The sequence below is a fragment of the Mobula birostris genome, chromosome 13 (genome assembly GCF_030028105.1).
Source record: "Mobula birostris isolate sMobBir1 chromosome 13, sMobBir1.hap1, whole genome shotgun sequence".
NCBI lineage: Eukaryota > Metazoa > Chordata > Chondrichthyes > Myliobatiformes > Myliobatidae > Mobula > Mobula birostris.
In genome coordinates, this window is record NC_092382.1 from 6009869 (window position 1) to 6031381 (window position 21513).

A 21513-nucleotide genomic window follows, 5' to 3' on the forward strand; every position below is an offset into this window, starting at 1 on the left:
ATATTTATTAGTTGTTCAAAAGACGTGAAACAATTATCTGAAAATAAATCACAAAATCGTACTCTACTTTTAATTTTCCAAGCCAAATATTCTTAATCTATAGTAGTGGGTTGAAAAAAGAAATTAGATACAATAGGACTTGCTAAAGTAAATTGATTCAACCCAAAAAGAATTCCAAATTGAAACCATATATGTCAAGTATATTTAACTATTGGGTTATCCATTTGTTTATACAATTTAGAAAGAGTAAAGGGAAGCGAAGACCCTAAAATAGAACCCAATGAAAACCCTTGTAAAGAATTACATTCAAGACTCACCCAACGTGGACTTGAAGTTGCGTCCAAGTCTCATAACCAAAAATTTAAATATCAAATGTTAATTGCCCAATAGTAAAATCTAAAATTCAGCAAAGCTAAACCTCACCTCCTTTTTAGATTTCTGTAAATGTCCTTTGCCTAACCTAGGATTTTTGTTCTGCCATATATATGAGGAGATTTTGGAATCAACATTATCAAAAAATAATTTTGGAATGAAAATTGGCACCACTTGAAATACGTATAAAAACTTAGGCAAAATAATCATCTTGATAACATTGATCTGACCGATCAATGATAAAGACATTGGTGACCATTTAGTAAACAAAAGTTTAATCTGATCGATTAAAGGTAGAAAAATTAGCTTTAAATAAATCTTTACGCTTTTTCGTAATTTTAACCCCTAAATATATAAAAGAGTCAGTAACCAATTTAAATGGTAAACATCCATCAATAGAAACCTGCATATTTAAGGGAAATAGTTCATTCTTATTAAGCTTAAATTTGTAACCAGAAAAATTACTAAACTGAGCCAACAAGAATAAAGTAACAGGAATAGATTTTCCAGGATTAGAGATACATAATAACAAATCATCTGCATATAATGATAACTCCTGCATTTCATTTCCATGGGTAATACCAAAAATGTTAGGTGAGTCTGGGATGGCAATTGCTAAAGGTTCAAGGGCAATATCAAATAATAATGAACATCCCTGCCTAGTACCCCGAGATAAACAAAAAAAGGAAGATCTTTGATTGTTACTACAAACAGAAGCTACAGGGGAATGATATATCAATTTAATCCAAGATATAAATATCGGACTAAAATTACATTTCTCAAACACAGTAACTAAATATGGCCATTCAACTCTGTCGAAAGCCTTCTCAGCAGCTAATGAAATAATACATTCCAGAGTGTTAAATGAAGGAGTATAAGCAATATTCATTAACCTCCTAATATTAAGAAAATGAATAATGATTTTGAATAAATCCTGTTTGGTCCACAGAGATAATTTGAGGTAGTACCTTTTCTAACCTAGTCACTAATATTTTAGAAAAAAAATTGGAGTCTACATTCAAAAGCGATATCGGTCTGTATGATGCACAATCAGTAGGATCTTTATTCTTTTTAAGAATTAAAGAAATAGAAGCTTCATAAAATGATTGTGGTAATTTACCTAATCTGATTGCTTCTTTAAATATTCTAGATGACCAAGGAGAGAGAATAGAGGAAAAAAAACTTTAAAAATTCCACTGTAAAACCATCAGGACCAGGTATTTTGCCAGAATTCATTGTTATTTCTTCATCTGTCATCGGAGTTTCTAATGTTGAACATTCTTTGTGTGATAATTTTGGAAAGTTCAATTTCCTTAAAATATCATGCATAGTGTTAGAGTCATGAGGAAAATCAGAATTGTATAAAGAAATATAAAATTCTTCAAAAGTTTTGTTTATCTCGTCATGATCAACTGTCAAAGTGTCATCATGTTTACGAATCTGGATAATTTGACATTTAACTGAAGTAGTTTTCAATTGATTAGCTAATAATTTACCCAATTTATCACTATGAATATAGAACTTATTTCTAGTTTTCATTAATTGATTTTCAATTGAGGATGTTAATAATAAGTTATGTTCCATTTGAAGTTCGACTCTCTGTTTGTAGAGCTCCTTACTAGGAGCAATAGAATATTTCTTATCAATTTCTTTAATTTTATCAACCAACAAAAATGTTTCATTCTTAATATGTTTGTTTAAACCAACAGAAAAAGAAATAATCTGTCCGCAGATATAAGCTTTAAAAGCATCCCAAACTGTGCCTTTGGAAATTTCTTCCGTAATGTTAGTTGGAAAAAAAGAAATCAATCTGTTCCTTCATAAATTTAACAAAGTACAGGTCTTGAAGCAAATTGGAATTAAATCACCATTGCCTATTAGTACAAGTGGTATCCATTAACTTGATAGAAAGTTTCACTGGAGCATGATCTGAAATGGCGATAATGTCATATTTGCAGTCGATTACAGATGGAATTAGACGAGTCAATAAAAAAGTAATCAATTCGAGAATAAGAATGATAAACATGTGAGAAGAATGAAAACTCTTTGTCCTTAGGGCGCAGGAATCTCAAACAATTATATATTCAACCCAACACAGCTCCCAGAGAGAAATAGGCCCTACGCCCTCCCCCATCCAAAGCGAGAAAGCTGACCAATAGACAGTCAGTGAGCTAAGAACTAAGTACCGGCCCCAAAAAAATCCTGTTGACAGAAAAAACTCCAGTCTTGCAAGGTCATTATGTCCCTATCAATACACAACATAAAAAGCAAAAGAACTCAGTATTCGAAAATATGAAAAGGTCACTTTAAACAAATCCAAAAAAGCTGTATTAAAATAAAGCCTCAAAAAGGGATAAAATAAAGTAGTATCAAAAAAAACAAAAGACAATATATGAACAGCCAAATGTAAGCTTAATGAAACCTTATTTTAAATTCATATTAACAGAAGAAAAAACTTGATCAAATAAGAAGTATAACAGTTTTAGACTTCATCCTTCAGAAAATCTTTTGCATCTTCAACTGACTTTATTCTTTTTCACAATCCGTTCTTCAAAACAATACTCAGATGAGCGGGGAACCGAAGGGATGGTTTATATCCTTCATTATAAAATTCCAACATAACTTCTTTATATTTCATGCAATCAGTCAAAATTTCAGGTGAATAGTCTTCCACAAATCTAACCATGTAACTTTGGAAATCAATCATTCCTTGTCGCCGGGTATGGCAAATTAAAAGGCCCTTAATATGAAACTCCTGAAAGGTTAGTCCGACCGATCTGGGTTTCGCCGCTGAGGACAACGGCTTCAAAGTCGGAGAGCGAAAAGCTCGATTGAGCTTCGGCTCAGAAGTGAATAAAGCTGGGAAAATCTGCTTCAGAAAGTTTGCAAAGACTTCGAACGGTCAGCGCCTTCAACTGATTCTTCAAGACCCAGGATTTGCAAGTTATTTCTCCTGTTCCTGTTTTCGAGACTGATGATCCTTTTCAGCATTTTATCACTGGATAAAGATAACTCTTTGCAGAGTTTAATTGTATCTTCAATGTCCTCTTCAAGTGTCATTAGCTTCGCAGTATTCTCCTGAATTTGGTTCTCATGCTCAAATAAAGTTTGTTGAATTGTATCCAATTTGCTGTTAAGCCATTGAAACTCCTCAGAGAATTCCTATTTCTGCGATTTAAGGAAGTCACTGATTGAATCCAAAGTGACTGGGGATTCATCTTCTGTTTCTCTTTCTTTTGCAAATGCTTTGGTTCTTTTCCCAGCCACAGTAAAGCAGTATTGAAGTATTATAATAAGGTTTCAAAAAAAAAGACTGGTAGGAGACAATTAAGTAAACAGGGTAGGAGCAATCGAAAAGCGACCAACAGGGCTCTGACTGCTTCTTATATCTAACATCTGCTTCCTTCTTCCACTTGACGAGTTGCCTCACATGTTTCGTCAGCCATGATTCCCTTTTCCTACCATTTTTTCCTTGCCTCAGTGGGACAAACCTATCCTGAACCCTGCACAAGTGGTCCCTAAACTTCCTCCACATTACTTCTGTGCTTTCACCTTTGAACACCTGTTTCCAATTTACTCTCGCTAGTTCCTGCCTCATCCATTCATAGTTAGCCATTCCCCAGTTAAGCACTTTCCCATTTTGTCTGTTTTTATCCTTTTCCATAGCTATGCTAAAGCTAAGGGAGTTGTGGTCACTCTCACCAAAATGCTCCCCCACCAAGAGGTCTGCCACCTGACCAGGTTCATTACCTAGAACTAGATCCAGTATGGCCTCTCCTCTCATCGGCCGGTCCCCATACTGTGTCAAGAATCCTTCTTGAACACACCTGACAAATTCAGCCCCGTCTATCCCCCTTGCAGTCAAGAGGTGCCAGTCAATATGAGGGAAGTTGAAATCACCCATAACTACAACCCTGTATTTCCTGCACCATTCTAAAATCTGCCTGCTTATCTGCTCCTCGGTGTCCCGAGGGCTATTTGGGGGCCTATAGACTACTCCCGGCACAGTGATTGATCCCTTCCTATTTCTGACTTCCACCCACACCCACTCAGTGAACACTCCCTCTGCAGCGTCCTCCCTTTCTACAGCTGTGATACTATCCCTGACCAGTAATGCTACTCCCCCCCTTTTCTACCTCCCATCCTATTCCTTTTAAAACACCTAAACCCCGGTACCTGCATCAGCCAATCCTGCCCTTCCTCCAGCCAAGTTTCAGTAATGGCCACAACATCGTAGTTCCATGTACTGATCCATTCTCTAAGTTCATCCCCTTTATTCCTAATACTCCTAGCGTTGAAATAGACACATTTCAACCCCTCGAACTGGCTACATGTATGTTTTGTCCCCTGTCTGTCCTTCCTCACCAACTCAGAACACACAGCATCATGCCCTTGTCCTTCTACCCACATCTCTGCACTCACATTCTGATTCCCACCCCCCTGACAAACTAGTTTAAACCCTCCCCAACAGCTCTAACAAACCTGCCCACCAGGATATTGGTCCCTTTCCAGTTCAGGTGCAGCCCGTCCTTGTTGTACAGGTCAGACCTTCCCCAGGAGAGATCCCAATGCTCCAGAAATCTGAACCCCTGCCCCCTGCACCAACTCTTCAGCCACACATTCAACTGCCATGACTTCCTGTTCCTACCCTCTCTGTCTCGTGGCACAGGCAGCAATCCTGAGATTACCACCCTTGAGGTCCTGCTTTTTCACTTTTTTTCCCCTAACTCCCCATATTCCTTCTTCAGGACTTCATCCCTACTCCTATCTATGTCATTGGTCCCCACGTGGACCACGACATCTGGCTGCTCACCCTCTCTCCTGAGAATACCGAGAACTCCATCCGAGATATTGTGGACTCTGGCACCAGGGAGGCAACAGACCATCCGGGATTCTATATCTTTCCCACAGAACCTCTTATCTGTCCCCTTAACTATCGAATCCCCTATCTCTACTGCTCTCCTCTTTTCACTCCTTCCTTTCTGAGCTGAGGGTCCAGTCTCGGTGCCAGAGACGCGACCACTACAATTTGTCCCTGGTAGGTCATCCCCACCAACAATATCCAAAACAGTATACTTATTGTTGATGGGAACGGCCACAGGGGTGCTCTGCTCTTTCTGTCTATTCCCCTTCCCTCTCCTGACAGTCACCCGACCTGTCTCCTGGCTTTTAGGGGTGACTGTCTCCCTGAAACTCTGATCTATTACTGCCTCTGCCCCCCGAATGAACCGATTTGACAGGAGCTGCAGCTGGATGCACCTCTTGCAGGTGTAGACATCGGAGAAAATTGTGCTGTCCCTGACTTCCACGTCCTGCAATCGGAGCACTGGACTGCCCTATCTACTGCCTCTATTACTGACTCCTAGGTTAATTAATTAAATAAACTTACCCGGTCTTACCTCACTGGGAGCAAGGTCATCCTCTGCCTCTGCTCGCTGAAATCTCTTGAGCCAAATCCCCAAAGCTCCACTCCTTCACTGGCCCACTCACTCACTAGCCGCTCCACTTGAGCTGCCCCTCTTTTTATTTGTCTGTTGAGTTTTTCAATTTTCAATTGCCCAATCAGCTGCTGTCTGCTGAGTCTGAGCTATCCAAATCTTGATTGACATGACTGCACAATCCAACTGCCAGAACCTCTCGAGCCAAAGCCTCAAAGCTCCACTCCTTCACTGGCCGCTCTCCACTCCAGTCCATATAAAACTCCAGTCCCAATAAGGTGAATACACAGCAGAAGAAACTCCTCCCACACTCAGTGACCAGGGTGCAGAACTGGGTGTGGTGAGCATCAGCAATAATTGCAGAGTTCAGCACCGACAGTCACTCTCGAAATTGCATTCAGCAATGGCGACGAACAAATATCCAGCAAGCAGTTTATTGAAACTTTCTCCCCAGTGTGAACCTGGTAGTGTGTCACAAGTGTAACATGCTGTGAGGTTTCACTGTTAATGTAATGGCCCCTCTGTAATGTTTCACTGCTGAGGTAATGGTTTCTCTGCAGCAGCAATGTTTAGGTTACGACTAGAGATAACAGGGTTTTGGAGTGCGGGGCTATCCAATGAGAGAAATGTTCTTTCTTGTGAGTCTGGAAGAGAGATTTTCACGGTCTTTTGCTGGGGAGAGATGAGAAGTCGCAAATGGAGAGAGTGGGCCCTTTTTCTTTTTTTCTTTACTAACCCTATAGTCAAAGTAAGAACTATAAAGCCCAATTGTTTATTCACATATTATGTACCGTTTGTTATTTCGGGGTACTGATTTGTAACAGGGGACACATCGAGCAGCATCCACCCAAATGAGATTTCTTAAGTTTGGCCGGGCTGGGGGGCTATCACCTCCTACATTAAGCTGCTTGCCGAAGCAAGAGTTACATAAGGTTAGATGACTGAGTGCATCCTTTCCAACATTTACAGCAGGTGAACAGCTTCTCCCCAGTGTGAACTCAATAGTGCACATTTGGTGCAGATGGCTGAGGGAATCTCTTCCCAAAGTCTGAGCAGGTGATCGGCCTCTACCCTGTGTGAACACGCTGGTGTCTCTGTAGGTTGGATGACCGAGTGAATCCCTTCCCACACACTGAGCAGGTGAACGGCCTCTCCCCAGTGTGAACAGACCGGTGTGCTTGTAGGTGGGATGACCGAGTGAATCCCTTCCCACACACTGAGCAAATGAACGGCCTCTCCCCAGTGTGAACTCGCTGGTGTACCTTCAGTTCAGATGATGTAGTGAATCCCTTCCCACATTTGGAGCAGGTGAACGGCCTCTCTCCAGTGTGAACTCGCTGATGTATCTTCAGTTCAGATGACTGAGTGAATCCCTTCCCGCAGTCTGAGCAGGTGAACGACCGCTCCCCGCTGTGAACTTCCTTGTGTGCCATTAGAGTGGATAACTGAGTGAATCCCTTCCCACAGTCTGAGCAGGTGAATGGCCTCTCTCCAGTGTGAATTCTCTGATGTATCTTCAGTTTAGATGACTGAATGAATCCCTTCCCACAGTCTGAGCAGGTGAATGGCCGCTCCCCACTGTGAATTCGCTGGTGTGTCAGTAGGGTGGATGACCGAGTGAATCCCTTCCCACAGTCTGAGCAGGTGAACGGCCTCTCCCCTGTATGAACTCGCTGATGTACCTTCAGTTGCGATGAGCAAGTGAATCCCTTCCCACAGACTGAGCAGGTGAACGGCCTCTCCCCAGTGTGAACTCGCTGATGCACCTTCAGTTCAGATGACTGAGTGAATCCCTTCCCACAGTCTGAGCAGGTGAACGGCCTCTCCCCAGTATGAACTCGCTGGTGTACCTTCAGCTGGGATGAGCAACTGAATCCCTTCCCGCAGTCCGAGCAGGTGAACGGCCTCTCCCCAGTGTGAACTCGCTGGTGTACCTTCAGTTCAGATGACTGAGTGAATCCCTTCCCGCAGTTTGAGCAGGTGAATGGCCTCTCCCCAGTGTGAACTCGCTGGTGTACCTTCAGGTGAGATGAGCAAGTGAATGCCTTCCCACAGTCTGAGCAGGTGAACGGCCTCTCCCCAGTGTGAACAGACCAGTGTTCTTGTAGGTGGGATGATCGAGTGAATCCCTTCCCACACACTGAGCAGGTGAACGGCCGCTCCCCAGCGTGAACTCGCCGGTGTCTCTGTAGGACAGATAACCGAGTGAATCCCTTCCCACAGTCTGAGCAGGAGAATGGCCTCTCCCCAGTGTGAACTCGCTGATGTAGCTTCAGGTGGGATGAGCAAGTGAATCCCTTCCCACAGTCTGAGCAGGTGAAGGCACTCTCTCCAGTGTGAACTCGCTGATGTAGCTTCAGGTGGGATGAGCAAGTGAATCCCTTCCCACAGTCTGAGCAGGTGAACAGCTGCTCCCCAGTGTGAACTGACTGGTGTCTCAGTAGGTGAGATGAATTAGTGAATCCTTTCCCACAGTCGGAGCAGGTGAATGGCCTCTTCCCAGTGTGAACAGACAGGTGTGCTTGTAGGTGGGATGATTGAGTGAATCCGTTCCTACACACTGAGCAGATGAACGGCCTCTCCCCAGTGTGAACTCGCTGGTGTCTCTGTAGGACAGATGACGAAGTGAATCCCTTCCCACAGTCTGAGCAGGTGAATGGCCGCTCCCCAGTGTGAACTCGCTGGTGAGCCATTAGGTCAGATGACCGAGTGAATCCTTCCCCACAAATTTAGCAGATGACCAGCCTCTGCCCAGTGCGAAATGACTAGTGTGTCCACAGGTGGGAATACCGACTGAATCCTTTCTTACACACAGAACAGGTGAATGGCCTTGCCCAGTGTGAACTTGCTGATGTACCTTCAGTTGAAATGACTAACTGAATCCATTCCCACTGTCTGAGCAGATGAATGGGTTCCCCCGTGTAAAATGACGGGAATGCCAGTCGGTCAGATGATTGAGTAATTCCTCCCCACAGTCTGAGCAGGAAGGATGATCGAGTGAATCCCTTGCTCCACTTCTTAAATATCTGGACAGAGACAGCAAAACTGGTGTTTTGTGTTCGAGATTCCCGTAGACAAATTCCTTGTCATTTTTAACCTGTAAAAATATTTACAAAATCCATCATTGGGTGTTGGGCAATATTTCCGATGAGATCCCTTGAGTTTCAAGGTGTGATCTGGCATCACACTGTTACAGTGAAGTTAAATCCAAGTTGGAGAGAGAAATCATCTTCTAACTGGGCACAGTGCTGGTATCTGGAATGACCATCAAATTCTCTGATGCTCTTCCTGTCTCTATAAGAATGGGGCATTTCTGCCATTTCCAGTCTGTGACCTGGCTCAGTTTGACTCTCTGTGCTGGTATTATTCCCTGTTCCCACTGAGCTGCATGGGTTCCTGGTCCCACAGTAACTGGAACACTCACACAAATAGCCGGCAGTGCATTCCACACACCCACCACTCTCTGTGTAAAAAACTTACCCCTGACATCCCCTCGGTATCTATTTCCAAGCACCTTAAAACTATGCCCCTCGTGTTAGCCATTTCAGCCCTGGGGAACAACCTCTGGCTATCCACATGATCAATGCCCCTCATCATCTTATACATCTAAAAAAGGCTCTAAACATAAAGAAGGAAATTATACATTGCTTTGAGGATTTGTTGGAAGTATACAAAATTATGAGGGTATAGATAGGGTAAATGCAAGCAGCTTTTTCCACTCAGGTTGGGAGGGATGACAACCAGACATCATGGGCAAGTGGGGAAGGTGAAAATTTAACGGGAACATTTGGAAAAGCTCTTTACTGAAATGGTTGTGAGAGTGTGGAATGAGATGCCAGTACAAGTGGTGAATATGAGCTCCGTTTCACCATTTAAAAGAAGTTTTGATGGGAGCCTGGATGGTAGGGGGATGGAGGGCGAAGGTCCCAGTGCATTGACTAGATGGTCCAAATAGCCTGTTTCTGTACTGAACCTCTCCATGTTTCTATGACAGAGCAGCTGGACAAACTTGGTTGGAAGGGAAAAGGTAGGAGTGACAATGGAGCAGCAATGGCTGGAGTTTCTGGGAGCAATTCAGGAGCTGAGTGATCGATACATCCCAAAGAAGTGGAAGCATTGCAAAGGAAGGAGGACAAAATCCTGGCTGAAATGAGAAGTTAAAGCCAAAATAAAAGCCAAAGAGAGAGCAAACAAAAGAGCAAAAACTAACAGGGAATGGCCTTGCCAGTGTGAACTTACTGATGTACCTTCAATTGAAATGACCAACTGAATCCATTCCCACTGACTGAGCAGGTAAATGTGTTCCCCCTTGTGTGAAATGATGGGAATGCCAGTCAGTCAGATGATTGAGTGAATCCCTCCCCACAGTCTGAGCAGGAAGGATGATCGAGTGAATCCCTTGCTCCACTTCTTAAATATCTGGACAGAGACAGCAAAACTAGCGTGTTGTGTTGGAGATTCCCGTAGACAAATTCCTTGTCAGTTTTAACCTGTAAAGAGATTTACAAAATCCATCAATTGGTGTAGGACAACAGTTCAGATGAAGTCAAGGTGTGATCCGACATCACACTGTTACAGTGAAGTTCAAACCAAGTTAGAGAGAGAAATCATCTCGTAACTGGGCACAGTGATGGTATCTGGAATGACCATCAAATTCTCTGATGTTCTTTCTGTCTCTATGAGAATGGGTACAGAGGAGATGTGAGGGGCAAGTTTTTTTATGCAGAGTGCTGAGTGTGTGGGATGGGCTGCTGGCGACAGTGGCAGAGGTGGATACAATAGGGTCATTTAAGAGACCCCTGGACAGGTATATGGAGCTCAGAAGATTAGAGGTAATTTCTCAGGTAAGGACATGTACGGCACAGCTTTGTGGGCCAACGAGCCTGTCTATGTTTCCACTGTCCCCAATCTGTGACCTGGTTCAGTTTGACTCTCTCCATTTGTATTATTCCCTGTTCCCAGTGAGCTGCATGGGTACCTGGCTCCACAGAAACTGAAATACTCTCACATACAAATAGCCTTTGTTGACATGCAGCTGGGAGTTTCTTTTATGCGTTATTAACTTGAAGTGCCACAGTTTTAACACCATATAAACAATTCCTGCTGAGATGAATGGTTGGTCCGCACAGCTGTTAAAAGGACTTAGTGTGAATTTTTGTATTATTTCAGGTTCTTGTCACAGTCACAGAAAATTACAGCACAGAAACAGGCCCTTTGGGCCATCTAGGTGGTGCCCAGCTGCTTAAACTTTCTACTCGCATACCCCTACCATCCAGGTACCTACACAAACCTCTTAAATGTTGAACTTGAGCTCGCATGCACCACTTGTGCTGGCTGCTCATTCCACACCCGGATGACCGTCTGTGTGAAGATGTTCCCCCTCATGTTCCCCTTAACGTTTCACCTTTCACACTTAACCCATGGTCTCTGGTTGTAGTCCCACCCAATCCCAGTGGAGAAAGTCAGCTTGCATTTACCCCATCTATGCCCCGCTATCACAATCAAATCTCTGCTCAATCTTCCACATTCCAGGGAATAAAGTCCTGATCTGTTCAATCTTTCCTTATAACCCAAGTCCTCCAGACCTGGCAACGTCCTTGTGAATTTTCGCAGAACTCTTTCAACCTCTTTTACATCTTTCCTGTAGGTAGGTGACCACAACTGCAAACAAGACTCCAAATCAGGCCTTACCAATATCTTCTGCAAGTCAACATAACATCCGTAAGACCGCAAGAAGCTGCAGAAGATCGTGAACACGGCACAGCACATCACACAAACCAATCTTCCGCCCGTGGACTTACATTACACCGCACGCTGTCGGAGCAGTGCGGCCAGGATAATCAAGGACACGACCCACACAGCCAACAGACTTTTCGTCCCTCTTCCCTCCGGGAGAAGGTTCAGGAGCTTGAAGACTCGTACGGCCAGATTTGGGAACAGCTTCTTTCCATCTGTGATAAGACTGCTGAACGGATCCTGACCCGGATCCGGGCCGTACCCTCCAAATATCTGGACCTGCCTCTTGGTTTTTTTGCACTACCTTACTTCCCATTTTTCTATTTTCTATTTATGATTTATACATTAAATTTTTAATATTGACTAATTTTAACTACTTTTAATATTTTAATATTTAATATTTGTAATCCAGAGAGTGTGAAGCGCAGAATCAAGTATCGCTGTGATGATTGTACATTCTAGTACAAATTGTTTGGCGACAATAAAGTATAAAGTATCTATCATTGTCAGTACTGTGGTTCATGAAGGCCAATGGGCTGAAATCCTGCTTTCCGTCCCTATCTAACTGTGACACCACTTTCAGTGAATTAAGGACTTGTACTCCCAGGTCCCTTTCTTCTACAACTCTCCACCGTGCCCGACCAGTCACGGTGAAAAACCTCCCTTGGTAGATCATACCAAAGTGCAACAACTCACATTGTCCGCATTAAATTCCATTTTCCATTTCTCAACCCATTTTCCCAGCTGGTCCAGATCGCACTGCAAGCCTTGATACTCTTCCTCACTGACCACTACACCACCAATCTTGGTGTCAGCCACAAATTTGCTGATCCAGTTAACCACACTATCATCCAGATTACTGGTATAGATGACAAACAATAACAGATCCAGTACTGATCCCTGTGGCACACCGCTAGTCACAGGCCTCCAGTCAGAGAGGCAACCATCTGCTACCACACACTGGCTTCTCCCAAAGATAGTGTCTCATCCAATTTACTGTCTCATCTTGAATGCTGAGTGACTGAACCTTCTTGACCAACCTCCCATATGAGACTTTGTCAAGTGCCTTGCTGAAGTCCATGTAGACAACATCCACTTCCTTAACTGATAACTTCCTCGAGAGACTCTACAAGATTGGTTAGACATGACCTACCGTGCACAAAGCCCTGATGTCTATCCTTAATCAGTCCACATCTATCCAAATACTTACAGCATATCTCCAGTTCCTGCACACACGTTCCAATAACTTTCCCACTGCTGATGTCAAGCTCACCAATGTACAATCTCTTAGTTTATTTTTAGAGCCTTTCTTGAACAGCGGAACAACATTGGCTGTCCTCCAATCCTCCAGTACCTCACCTGTCACCCAGGATGATTTAAATATCTGTCCTTGTGCCCCGACAATTTCTGCACTTGTCTTCCGCAGGGTCCCAGGGAACAACTTGTCAGGCCCTGGGGATTTATCCACGCTAATTTGCCTTAAGACAGCAAACACCTCCACCTCTGTAATCTGTACAGGATCCATGAAGTTGATGCTGCTTTGCCTCACTTCTATAGACTCTGTGTCCATGTACTGTGTAAATACGGTTGCAGAAAAAAATCTCCCACATCTATTTTGTCTCAGATCAGAACTACTGTTCTGATCTTGCACAGGATTAATTTTTTTTCCCCTTGCAATCCTTTTTGCTCTTAACATGTCTGCAGAATCCCTGTGGATTCTCCTTCACCATGTCTGCTGGGGCAACCTCATGCCTTCTTTGTCTTTCATAAGTGTTCACTTGAATTTCCTGTACTTCATAAGTATCCCATTTGTTCCTATCTGCCTGTACCTGGTATGCACCTCCTTTTTATTGATCTGGGAGATGAAAGCCAAAGGGGTGATGGAGCTGCATGGTGGGAGGTGGGAGTAGGGGAGGGTTAAACTAAAGTTGCAGGGGGAATGGGAGCCTGAATAACAGAACAGATACTGGAGAGGCTGTGGAGACAGTTGCTGTTGAGACCTCAAAGACAGGATTGACAAAGTTAAGCATGGTGCAGTGAATATGCTCAATCCTGTATACTTCAATACAAGGAGCAGTGCAGGAAAGGCGGATGTGTTCAGGGCATGGATCAACAGCTGGAATTATGACACTAGGATCTGGCAACTGTGGCCTGGGACAGGCTGCTTTATGGCAAAGGTGTGCTTGGTAAATTGAGGCCTTCAAAGCAAAATTTTGTAAACACAAAGTGGGTATGTGCTTTTCAGAATAAAAGATAAAAACAGAAACTGTATCTCTTGGTTTTCAAGAGATATCGAGACCCTGGTGAAGCACAAAATGGAGTTGCATAACAGGGATAGGCAGGTAGGTTCTTATGGAGTTTAAGAAATGCAAGAGAACACATAAGAAATAACTCAGGATGGCTAAAAGAAGGAATGACGTTGCCCTTGCAGAAAAGATGAAGGATAATCCTCAGTGATTCTGGAGATAGATTAAGAGCAAAAGGATTGCAAGGCACAAAGTTGGTCCTCTGGAAGACCGGAATGGCAATCCATGGCTGGAACCAAAGCAGATGGGGGAGATCTTAAATATTTTTTTCATTTCTATTTACTCAGATGGACACAGTGTCAATGAGAGTGTGGAAAAGCGGCATTAAAATCATGGACCCTGCACAGATTAAAGAAGAGGAGATGTTTGCTATCCTGAGGCAGATTAGGGTGGATAAATCTCCAGGGCATGACAAGGTGCTCCCTCGGACCCTACGGGAGGCAAGTGTAGAAATTGTTGGGGCCCTAGCAGAGATAATTAAATCATCCTTAGTGCTGGAGGAGTTATCCGAGGATTGTTGGATAGTCAAAGTTATTTCGCTTTTCAACATAGAACATAGAAATACACAGCATATTCCAGGCCATTCAGCCCACAATGTTGTGCCAACCATGAAACTTACTCTAGAAACTGCCTGGAATTTCCCTAGCACATAGCCCTCTATTTTTTCTAAGTTCCATGTACCTATCTAAGAGGCTGTAAAAAGACCCTATTGTATCTGCCTCGACCACCACTGCTGGCAGTGCATTCCACACACCCACCACTCTCTGTGTAAAAAAACTTACCCCTGACATCCCCTTGGTACCTACTTCCAAGCAGCTTAAAACTATGCCCCTCTTGTTAGCCATTTCAGCCCTGGGGAACAACCTCTGACTATCCACACGATCAATGCCCCTCATCATCTTATCCATCTGAAAAAGGCTCTAAGCATAAACAAGGAAATTATACCATTTCTTTTGGATTTGTTAGAAGTATACAAAATTATGAGGGTATAGATAGGGTAAATGCAAGCAGCTTTTTCCATTGATGTTGGGTGGGACGACAACTAATGGTCATGGGTAAGTGACTTCCCCATTTATACAACACAATACAATACAGCACAATACAGGCCCTTCGGCCCACAATGCTGTGCCGAACGCTACTTACTTCAGAAATTCCCTAGAGTTCTCCATAGCCCTGTAGTTTTCTACGTGCCATGTACCTATCCAGGAGCCTCTTAAAAGACCCTATTGTATTTGGCTTCATCACAGTCGCCGGCAGCCCATTCCACGCACTCACCACTCTGTGTAAAAAACTCACCCCTTGTGGTGATATCACGTGTCAGGACGTGACTGGACAGAGTTCTTAACATGAGCAGAAATGAAGCATGATCGAGAAGCATGGCAGTGTAAAACCTGGTTTTGTTGCTGTTAAATAAAAGTTCAATTCTGCAGAATATGGTTTGTTATTAGTAACCCACGGTACGTATAAAGAACACAACACCCCTGACACCTCCTTCGTACCTACTTCCAAGCACCTTAAAACTGTGTCTTCTCTGCTGATTTTCTCTTGGTTGTGACTGGAGGCAGAACAAAGGTGATTTTCACAACAGCTGATGTAAAAGATTTTGTTCCCTTTCTCCGAGTTCCCGATCCTTGCATTTAGACAGCTGGAGCTCAGCTCTGTCTGAGAGACCCATCGGTTCCCATTCCCTCATCAGCCGGAAGCTCCCCGGGGCCCGTGTACGGATGGTGGGGCTGAGAGAGAGGGAAGAGAGCAGGACTGTCCCGGGATTGCGGGTCACGGAGTCCGGAGTCACAGCAACTACCCGAAGTCGGTGTTGAAAATTAAGCACGGAAATTCACTCTCACCTTTACCCGATACTTGCAAGGCCGTTGTGAACTGCGCGCATGCGTGACATTCTCTGAGGTCAACAGCGCTGACGCCTGCGCAGTTGATCGGTGCTGCAGCATCAGCGAAATTTTTAACACAGAGCTTTATGGGTAATCAGAGTACCATTAACAGTTCCTGCAAGCACCGGTTCTCTGTCCATACCCCAGAGTTTTTTTTTGTGTGTAGAAAATTCAGCAGCTGTTTTAACACAGAAAGCGGCTCCAGTAAACAGTACACTCAATATCGACGTGTATCTAATGCCAAAGTACAATCCTCTTACAAAGGCAGATATGAAACACAAGAGATTCGTCTGTTGCTGGAAATACAGAGACACACACACAAAATGCTGGAGGAACTCTGCAGTTTAGGCAGCGACTAAGCAGACGAGTACACAGTCTAAGCATGCTGAAGTGGCTCGGCCTAAACGTTGTCTATTTAATCCTCTCCACGATTGCTGCCTGATCTGTTGATATCCACCAGTATTTTGAAGAAATTAACCACCCTTTTTTCGATCAACCAGTTTCCAAATGTTTCTGATCTTTCACTTGTATCCACATCCTGCTGGTCTGATTCCTCTTCCTCTTCCTTCTGGTAAGCTCTAGACCCCATCTCTTTCTGGAGACGCAGAGCCCTGATTCAGGCTGGAAACTCTTTGGTTTCTGACTCTGCTCCGAAGAAGATTCACTCGCTAGTCTGCTGTCAGACTTTAGAGGTGCATTGCGACAACCCAGCTGTCTGAGGCATAGACCTTTGAAATTAGTGAAAATGACACAAAACTTGAAAATTGCAGGGAAGAAGGAGTTTAACCATCTTAGTCCAGAGCCCTGAACAACGTCAAAACCACAGTGAGCTCATCGTCTTATTCAGCCTGGAGAAAATCATGCAGGAAATTCATGCAGGTGTACAGGATGATTAGAGGCATTTGTCGTGTGAATGGCCAGAGGCTTTTTCCCAGGGCTGAAACGGCTAACACGAGGGGGCTTAGTTTTAAGCTCCTTGGAAGTAGGTACAGAGGATATGTCAGAGCTAAGATTTTTAAACATAGAGAGACAATAGACAATAGACAATAGGTGCAGGAGTAGGCCATTCGGCCCTTCGAGCCAGCACCGCCATTCACTGTGATCATGGCTGATCATCCACTATCAGTATCCAGTTCCTGTCTTATCTCCATAACCTTTGATTCCACTATCTTTAATAGCTGTATCCATCTCTTTTTTGAAAGCATCCAGAGACTTGGCCTCCACAGCCTTCTGGGGCAGAGCATTCCATATATCATCCAATCTCTGGGTAAAAATGTTTTTCCTCAACTCCGTTCTAAATGGCTTACCCCTTATTCTTAAACTGTGGCCTCTGGTTCTGGACTCATCCATCAGCGGGAACATGCTTCCTGCCTGCAACATGTCTAATCCCTTAATAATCTTATATATTTCAATAAGAGAGGTGTGTATGTGGAATGCACTTCCAGCGACGGTGGTAGAGGCGGATACAAAGAGACTCCTAGATAGGTACATGGAGCTTAGAAAAATAGAGCGCTATGTGGTAGGTTTCTTGAGTTGGTTACATGGTCGGCACAACACTGTGGGCCGAAAGGCCTGTAATGCGGCGTAGATTTATGTGATTCTATGGAATTCAAGGGAAATCTCTTCTCCCACGGAGTGGTGACTAGTTATAGACTGTCATCACAGGGAGAGTGAGAGGGGAGCGGCAATGATAGGGCAGTGACAGAAACATGGGCAGGGACCGGATAGACTGAGTGGCCTCTCTAGTGTACATTGTGAGTTCAGCTGAGACAGTAAGCACCTGCGACACGGGATTTGATACAGAACTGATTTATCTTTCACAGATCCACAATATTAAACACCAGTCTAGTTTGAGGCTAACATCAGCAGAACAGACTCCTCCAATGCTCAGTGACCAGGGTTCAGTACTGGGTGCGATGAGCAGCCGCACGAACTGCAGAATCTGACAGTAACAGTCCCTCATGAACCTGCAGCTGCCTTCAGTCACCGTGATTTAACACAGAGCTGATTTGACCTTCCTCCCTGATGTGAAGTTGCTGGTGTTGCAGCAGCTGGGATGATTGAGTAAAACTCTTTACTCACTCCGTACAGAAATGTGGCCTCTATTTATTGTGAACTCACCGGAGAATCACAAGGTGGGTTAACTGAATGAGTCTCTTCGCACACACGGAGCAGGTGAACGGCCGCTTCCCAGTGCGAAGCTGTTGGTGTATCTGGGATGTCCCACTGAATCCCTTCCAAAATGAGAGCCAGTGAATGACATCACACTGCTATAACGTCATGGCAATGTATCCAATCAGATCACGGACATGGACACGTGATCGGGATCTCCTTGTAGCGAGTGGGGCGCTGTCTTCTCCAGCATCTTCGCCTCCACATTCAAGGATCGGCGGCATTCAAGCGCTGGTGAACTGACAGATACAGCGGAACTAACGTGCTGTTGTGTTTGAGATTCCCATACACAAATCCTTTGCCTCTTCTACCCAGTTAAAAGTTTACAAAGCACGCCAAGTGGGCGAAGGACATTTCAGCTGAGATAATTTTGGTCTCCATGGTGATCTCTGATTAAAAACTCTGTCACAGCTCAAAACAATTTGGAGGAACAACACCTCATCTTCTAACTGTCCACAGTTCAAGCATTCGGGCATAGTGTCAAACTCTCGGCAAATCAAAGTGAAAAAAAGACTATCAAACACCGAATGTTCACAGAGAAATATATCGTGCAAACGTCCTTGTGTCTGGAAGAATTATTTTCCTCGCGCTGCCGTTTAGTAACGCCTCTGATGCTGTCTTTCTATTCCTTTGTTTCTGTGTCGACGGGGGATCTTATATTCCCCCAAACCTGTGTTGAGTTGTGGTCACCCCTCACCGGGACAAAGTCTGCCATTTCTCCAATGTCCTGCCGGTGACCACAGTAACACTATCTGCCTTTCACCCTGCACTCATAAATTCCCTGCTGTGCAGAAACCTGCCCGTGTCTGAACTACACGCAACATTTGGTACACCTGTATACCTGTGCGTTGATGCAAATAGCGAATCAGCCAATCATGCGGCAGCGTCTCAACACATAAACATTGTGCAGATATGATGACGAGGTTCAGTCCCTGTTGAGACCAAACGTCAGACAAGGGAAGAAATGTGATTGAACTGACTTTGAGCGTGGGATAATTATTGATGCCAGACGGAATGGTTTGAGAATTTCTGAAGCGACTCAGCTTCTGGGATTTTCACGCACATCAGTGAATCAAATAACTACACGTTGCCACAGCGGCTGCGGAAGAGCATTCCTGAACACACAACACGTCGAGCCTTGTCGTGGATGGGCTGCAGCGGCAAAAGGCGGCACCGGCTTCCACTCCTGTACCTGACAACCGGGCCACTGAGTGGGTGTTTACTGAAGTAGCTTCAACTGCTGAGGAGTCAACAGGTTCACCACCTTATGGGAAATGCACTTCCCCCTCATCTCCGTCCTAAATCTAATTCCCGAATCTTGAGGCTGTGATCCCCAAGTGTAGTCTCACCCGCCAGTGGTAATGATTTCCCTGCCTCTGATTTACCCATCCCTCTTTCATTACTTGGTTCATTTCAGTCCGATCCCCTCTCTTTCTTCTGAAGTGCAGTCAGTTTACTCCCAGGAGACACATAGGCTTAACCCCGTCATCACTATAATCTATTCCTCGGTACTACCTCTAGAGCCAAACCAAATTCCGTGACATAATGTTGCAGGTCTACAAAACTATGGTTAGAATACATTTAGAGTATTGTGCTCAGTCCTAAACGTCCAACATTGACCATAGCACTGTGCAGCACAGGAACCGGCCACTCGGCCCACAAAGTTGTGCCGACCAGCATGAGTGGAGCCACTGGAAAATGGGCTGAAAACTTTGCAGATGTGATTCAATGCAGGAAAGTGTAAGGTGTTGCGCTTTGGGAGCTCCAACCCGGGTAGGAATTACACAGTAAACGGTAGTGAATTGTGGCGTGCGGGGGAACAGAGAGATCTGGGAATACAGTCCCATAATCCCGAGATAGGGTCACAAAAAAGCTTACTACACCTTGGCCTTCATAAATCAAACTACTGAGTACAAGAATTGTGACGTTATATTGCAGTTGAATGTGACGTCAGTGAGGACAAACTTCTATTGTTTGTCGTTCTGATCAACAATCTACAGGAAATATGTGAATAATTTGAAAGATTGCAGAGAAAATTTCAATGATGCTCCCAGGACTTTGGGATCTGCGTTATAGGGTAATATTCAATAGGTTGGGTCTTGCCCAAATGAGGCTTTACCACTTCAGGTTGGATGACTCTAGAGGAGATCATAGGTTAAGGGTAAAAGATGAAATACTTAAGGGTCAGAGGAGAGGGAAGTTCACTCAGAGGTCGGTGTGAGTGTGGAATGAGTTGTCTGGGGAAGTGGAGAACGTAGGTTCAATTGCAACATTCAGTAGCCACTTGGACAGCTACATGGATTGGGGGGGGAGGGGTGGATAGTAGGAAAGACTCTTTTCCGGGTGCAGGCCGATGGGACTAGAGCAGGGAACAGGTCAGAACAGTTTGGAAGAAACAAGGTGTATGTTTATGTGTGTTTTGTTCAATAAGTACATCCCATCCCAAAGAATGCTCTCCAGTAATTTACATATCCTGACGTGAGGTGGGTCATTGTATTCCAATATTATTCATCCGGCTTCCTAAATAATATAATAACATTTATCCCTGGCTTTCTGGGATCTTGCTTGTGGCTAGAGAGAGGACAAATGTATTGCTGAAGTCCCCAGTAATGTCATCTACTCCATCTCACAATAATGTGCAGTGTAGCCCCCCAGGCTCTGGAAGGTTCTCGAACTTAATTCTCTTTAAGTCAGTGGACAAGACCTCCTTACTGGTGCGGTATTTACAGCAGGAAAAATACCCTTCAGCCCATGTGCCAAAGCGACCGAGATCTGCATTCGATTTAATTCCAGTTTCAGGGGGAATGGGTCAGACGCAGACAGACAGAACTAGTTTAGGTGCTCACCTGGTCGGCATGGAAGGGCTGTGTTGAAGGACCCGTGCCAATGTTGAAAGGGATGGATCTCTTCCGAGACATTGATTCTGTATCTTTCAATAGATGCTGCCTGACCTGCTAAGTTTCTTGAATTTTTTGCATCCCGTTCTGGTCAACATTCAGTCGAGAAGATGTCTTGTGCTGGGAGAATGCAGAGGAGGTTTACCGGGACTCTGGGATACGTGTCATGGGGTGAGATTGGATTGTGTTGAAGTCCAGTGTTAATGTGCAGAAGGATCCCAGGATCCAGTTCATCGCTCCCGGAAAGTGGCTGCATGGGACAATGAGATGGTAAAGAAGGCGTACGGTCTGTTTACTTTTAATAAGCGTGGCAGTGAGCCCCAATGTCAGGTAGCTGGGTTGCAGTTTACTAAATCTCTAGATGAACCGCATCTGGCATATTGCATTATATTACCGGGAAAATGTCGATGCTTTGGACAGTGAGTAGAAGAGGGTAAACATGACGCTGCCTGGATAAGGAGAGATTGAGCAATCGAGGGATATTTGCTCGGGAACAGTAGAGGCTGAGGAAGGCCACACAGAGGAGTATGGGTATATGAGAGTCGCAGACAGAGTGGATAGACGCTTCCTTTTTTCCTTGAGGAAGAAATGTCTGATACCAGAGGGAATGTATTTAAGGTGAATGGGGGAAACAGCATCTCATTACAAACAACAGAAAATCTTCCGATGCTGGAAATCCAAGCAACGCACACAAATTGCTGCA

General features: G+C 44.3%; 2 protein-coding genes across 3 annotated transcripts in view; one reads left to right on the top strand and one right to left on the bottom strand.

Moving 5' to 3' along the window:
* The window catches only part of LOC140208285 (uncharacterized), a 37709-nt gene extending 36120 nt beyond the window's left edge, over positions 1-1589 (top strand). For both annotated transcript variants that reach the window (XM_072276868.1, XM_072276867.1), the window contains exon 3: positions 1523-1589. The gene's annotated coding sequence lies outside the window, so the exon portion shown is untranslated. The remainder of the gene's footprint in view (positions 1-1522) is intronic.
* LOC140208309 (uncharacterized) overlaps positions 1-21513 on the bottom strand; it is a 292599-nt gene that overhangs the window by 179287 nt on the left and 91799 nt on the right. The window contains 2 exon segments of the mRNA XM_072276898.1: positions 6893-7156; positions 7493-8051. Of these exon segments, the coding sequence (XP_072132999.1) occupies positions 6893-7156; positions 7493-8051 (823 nt within the window).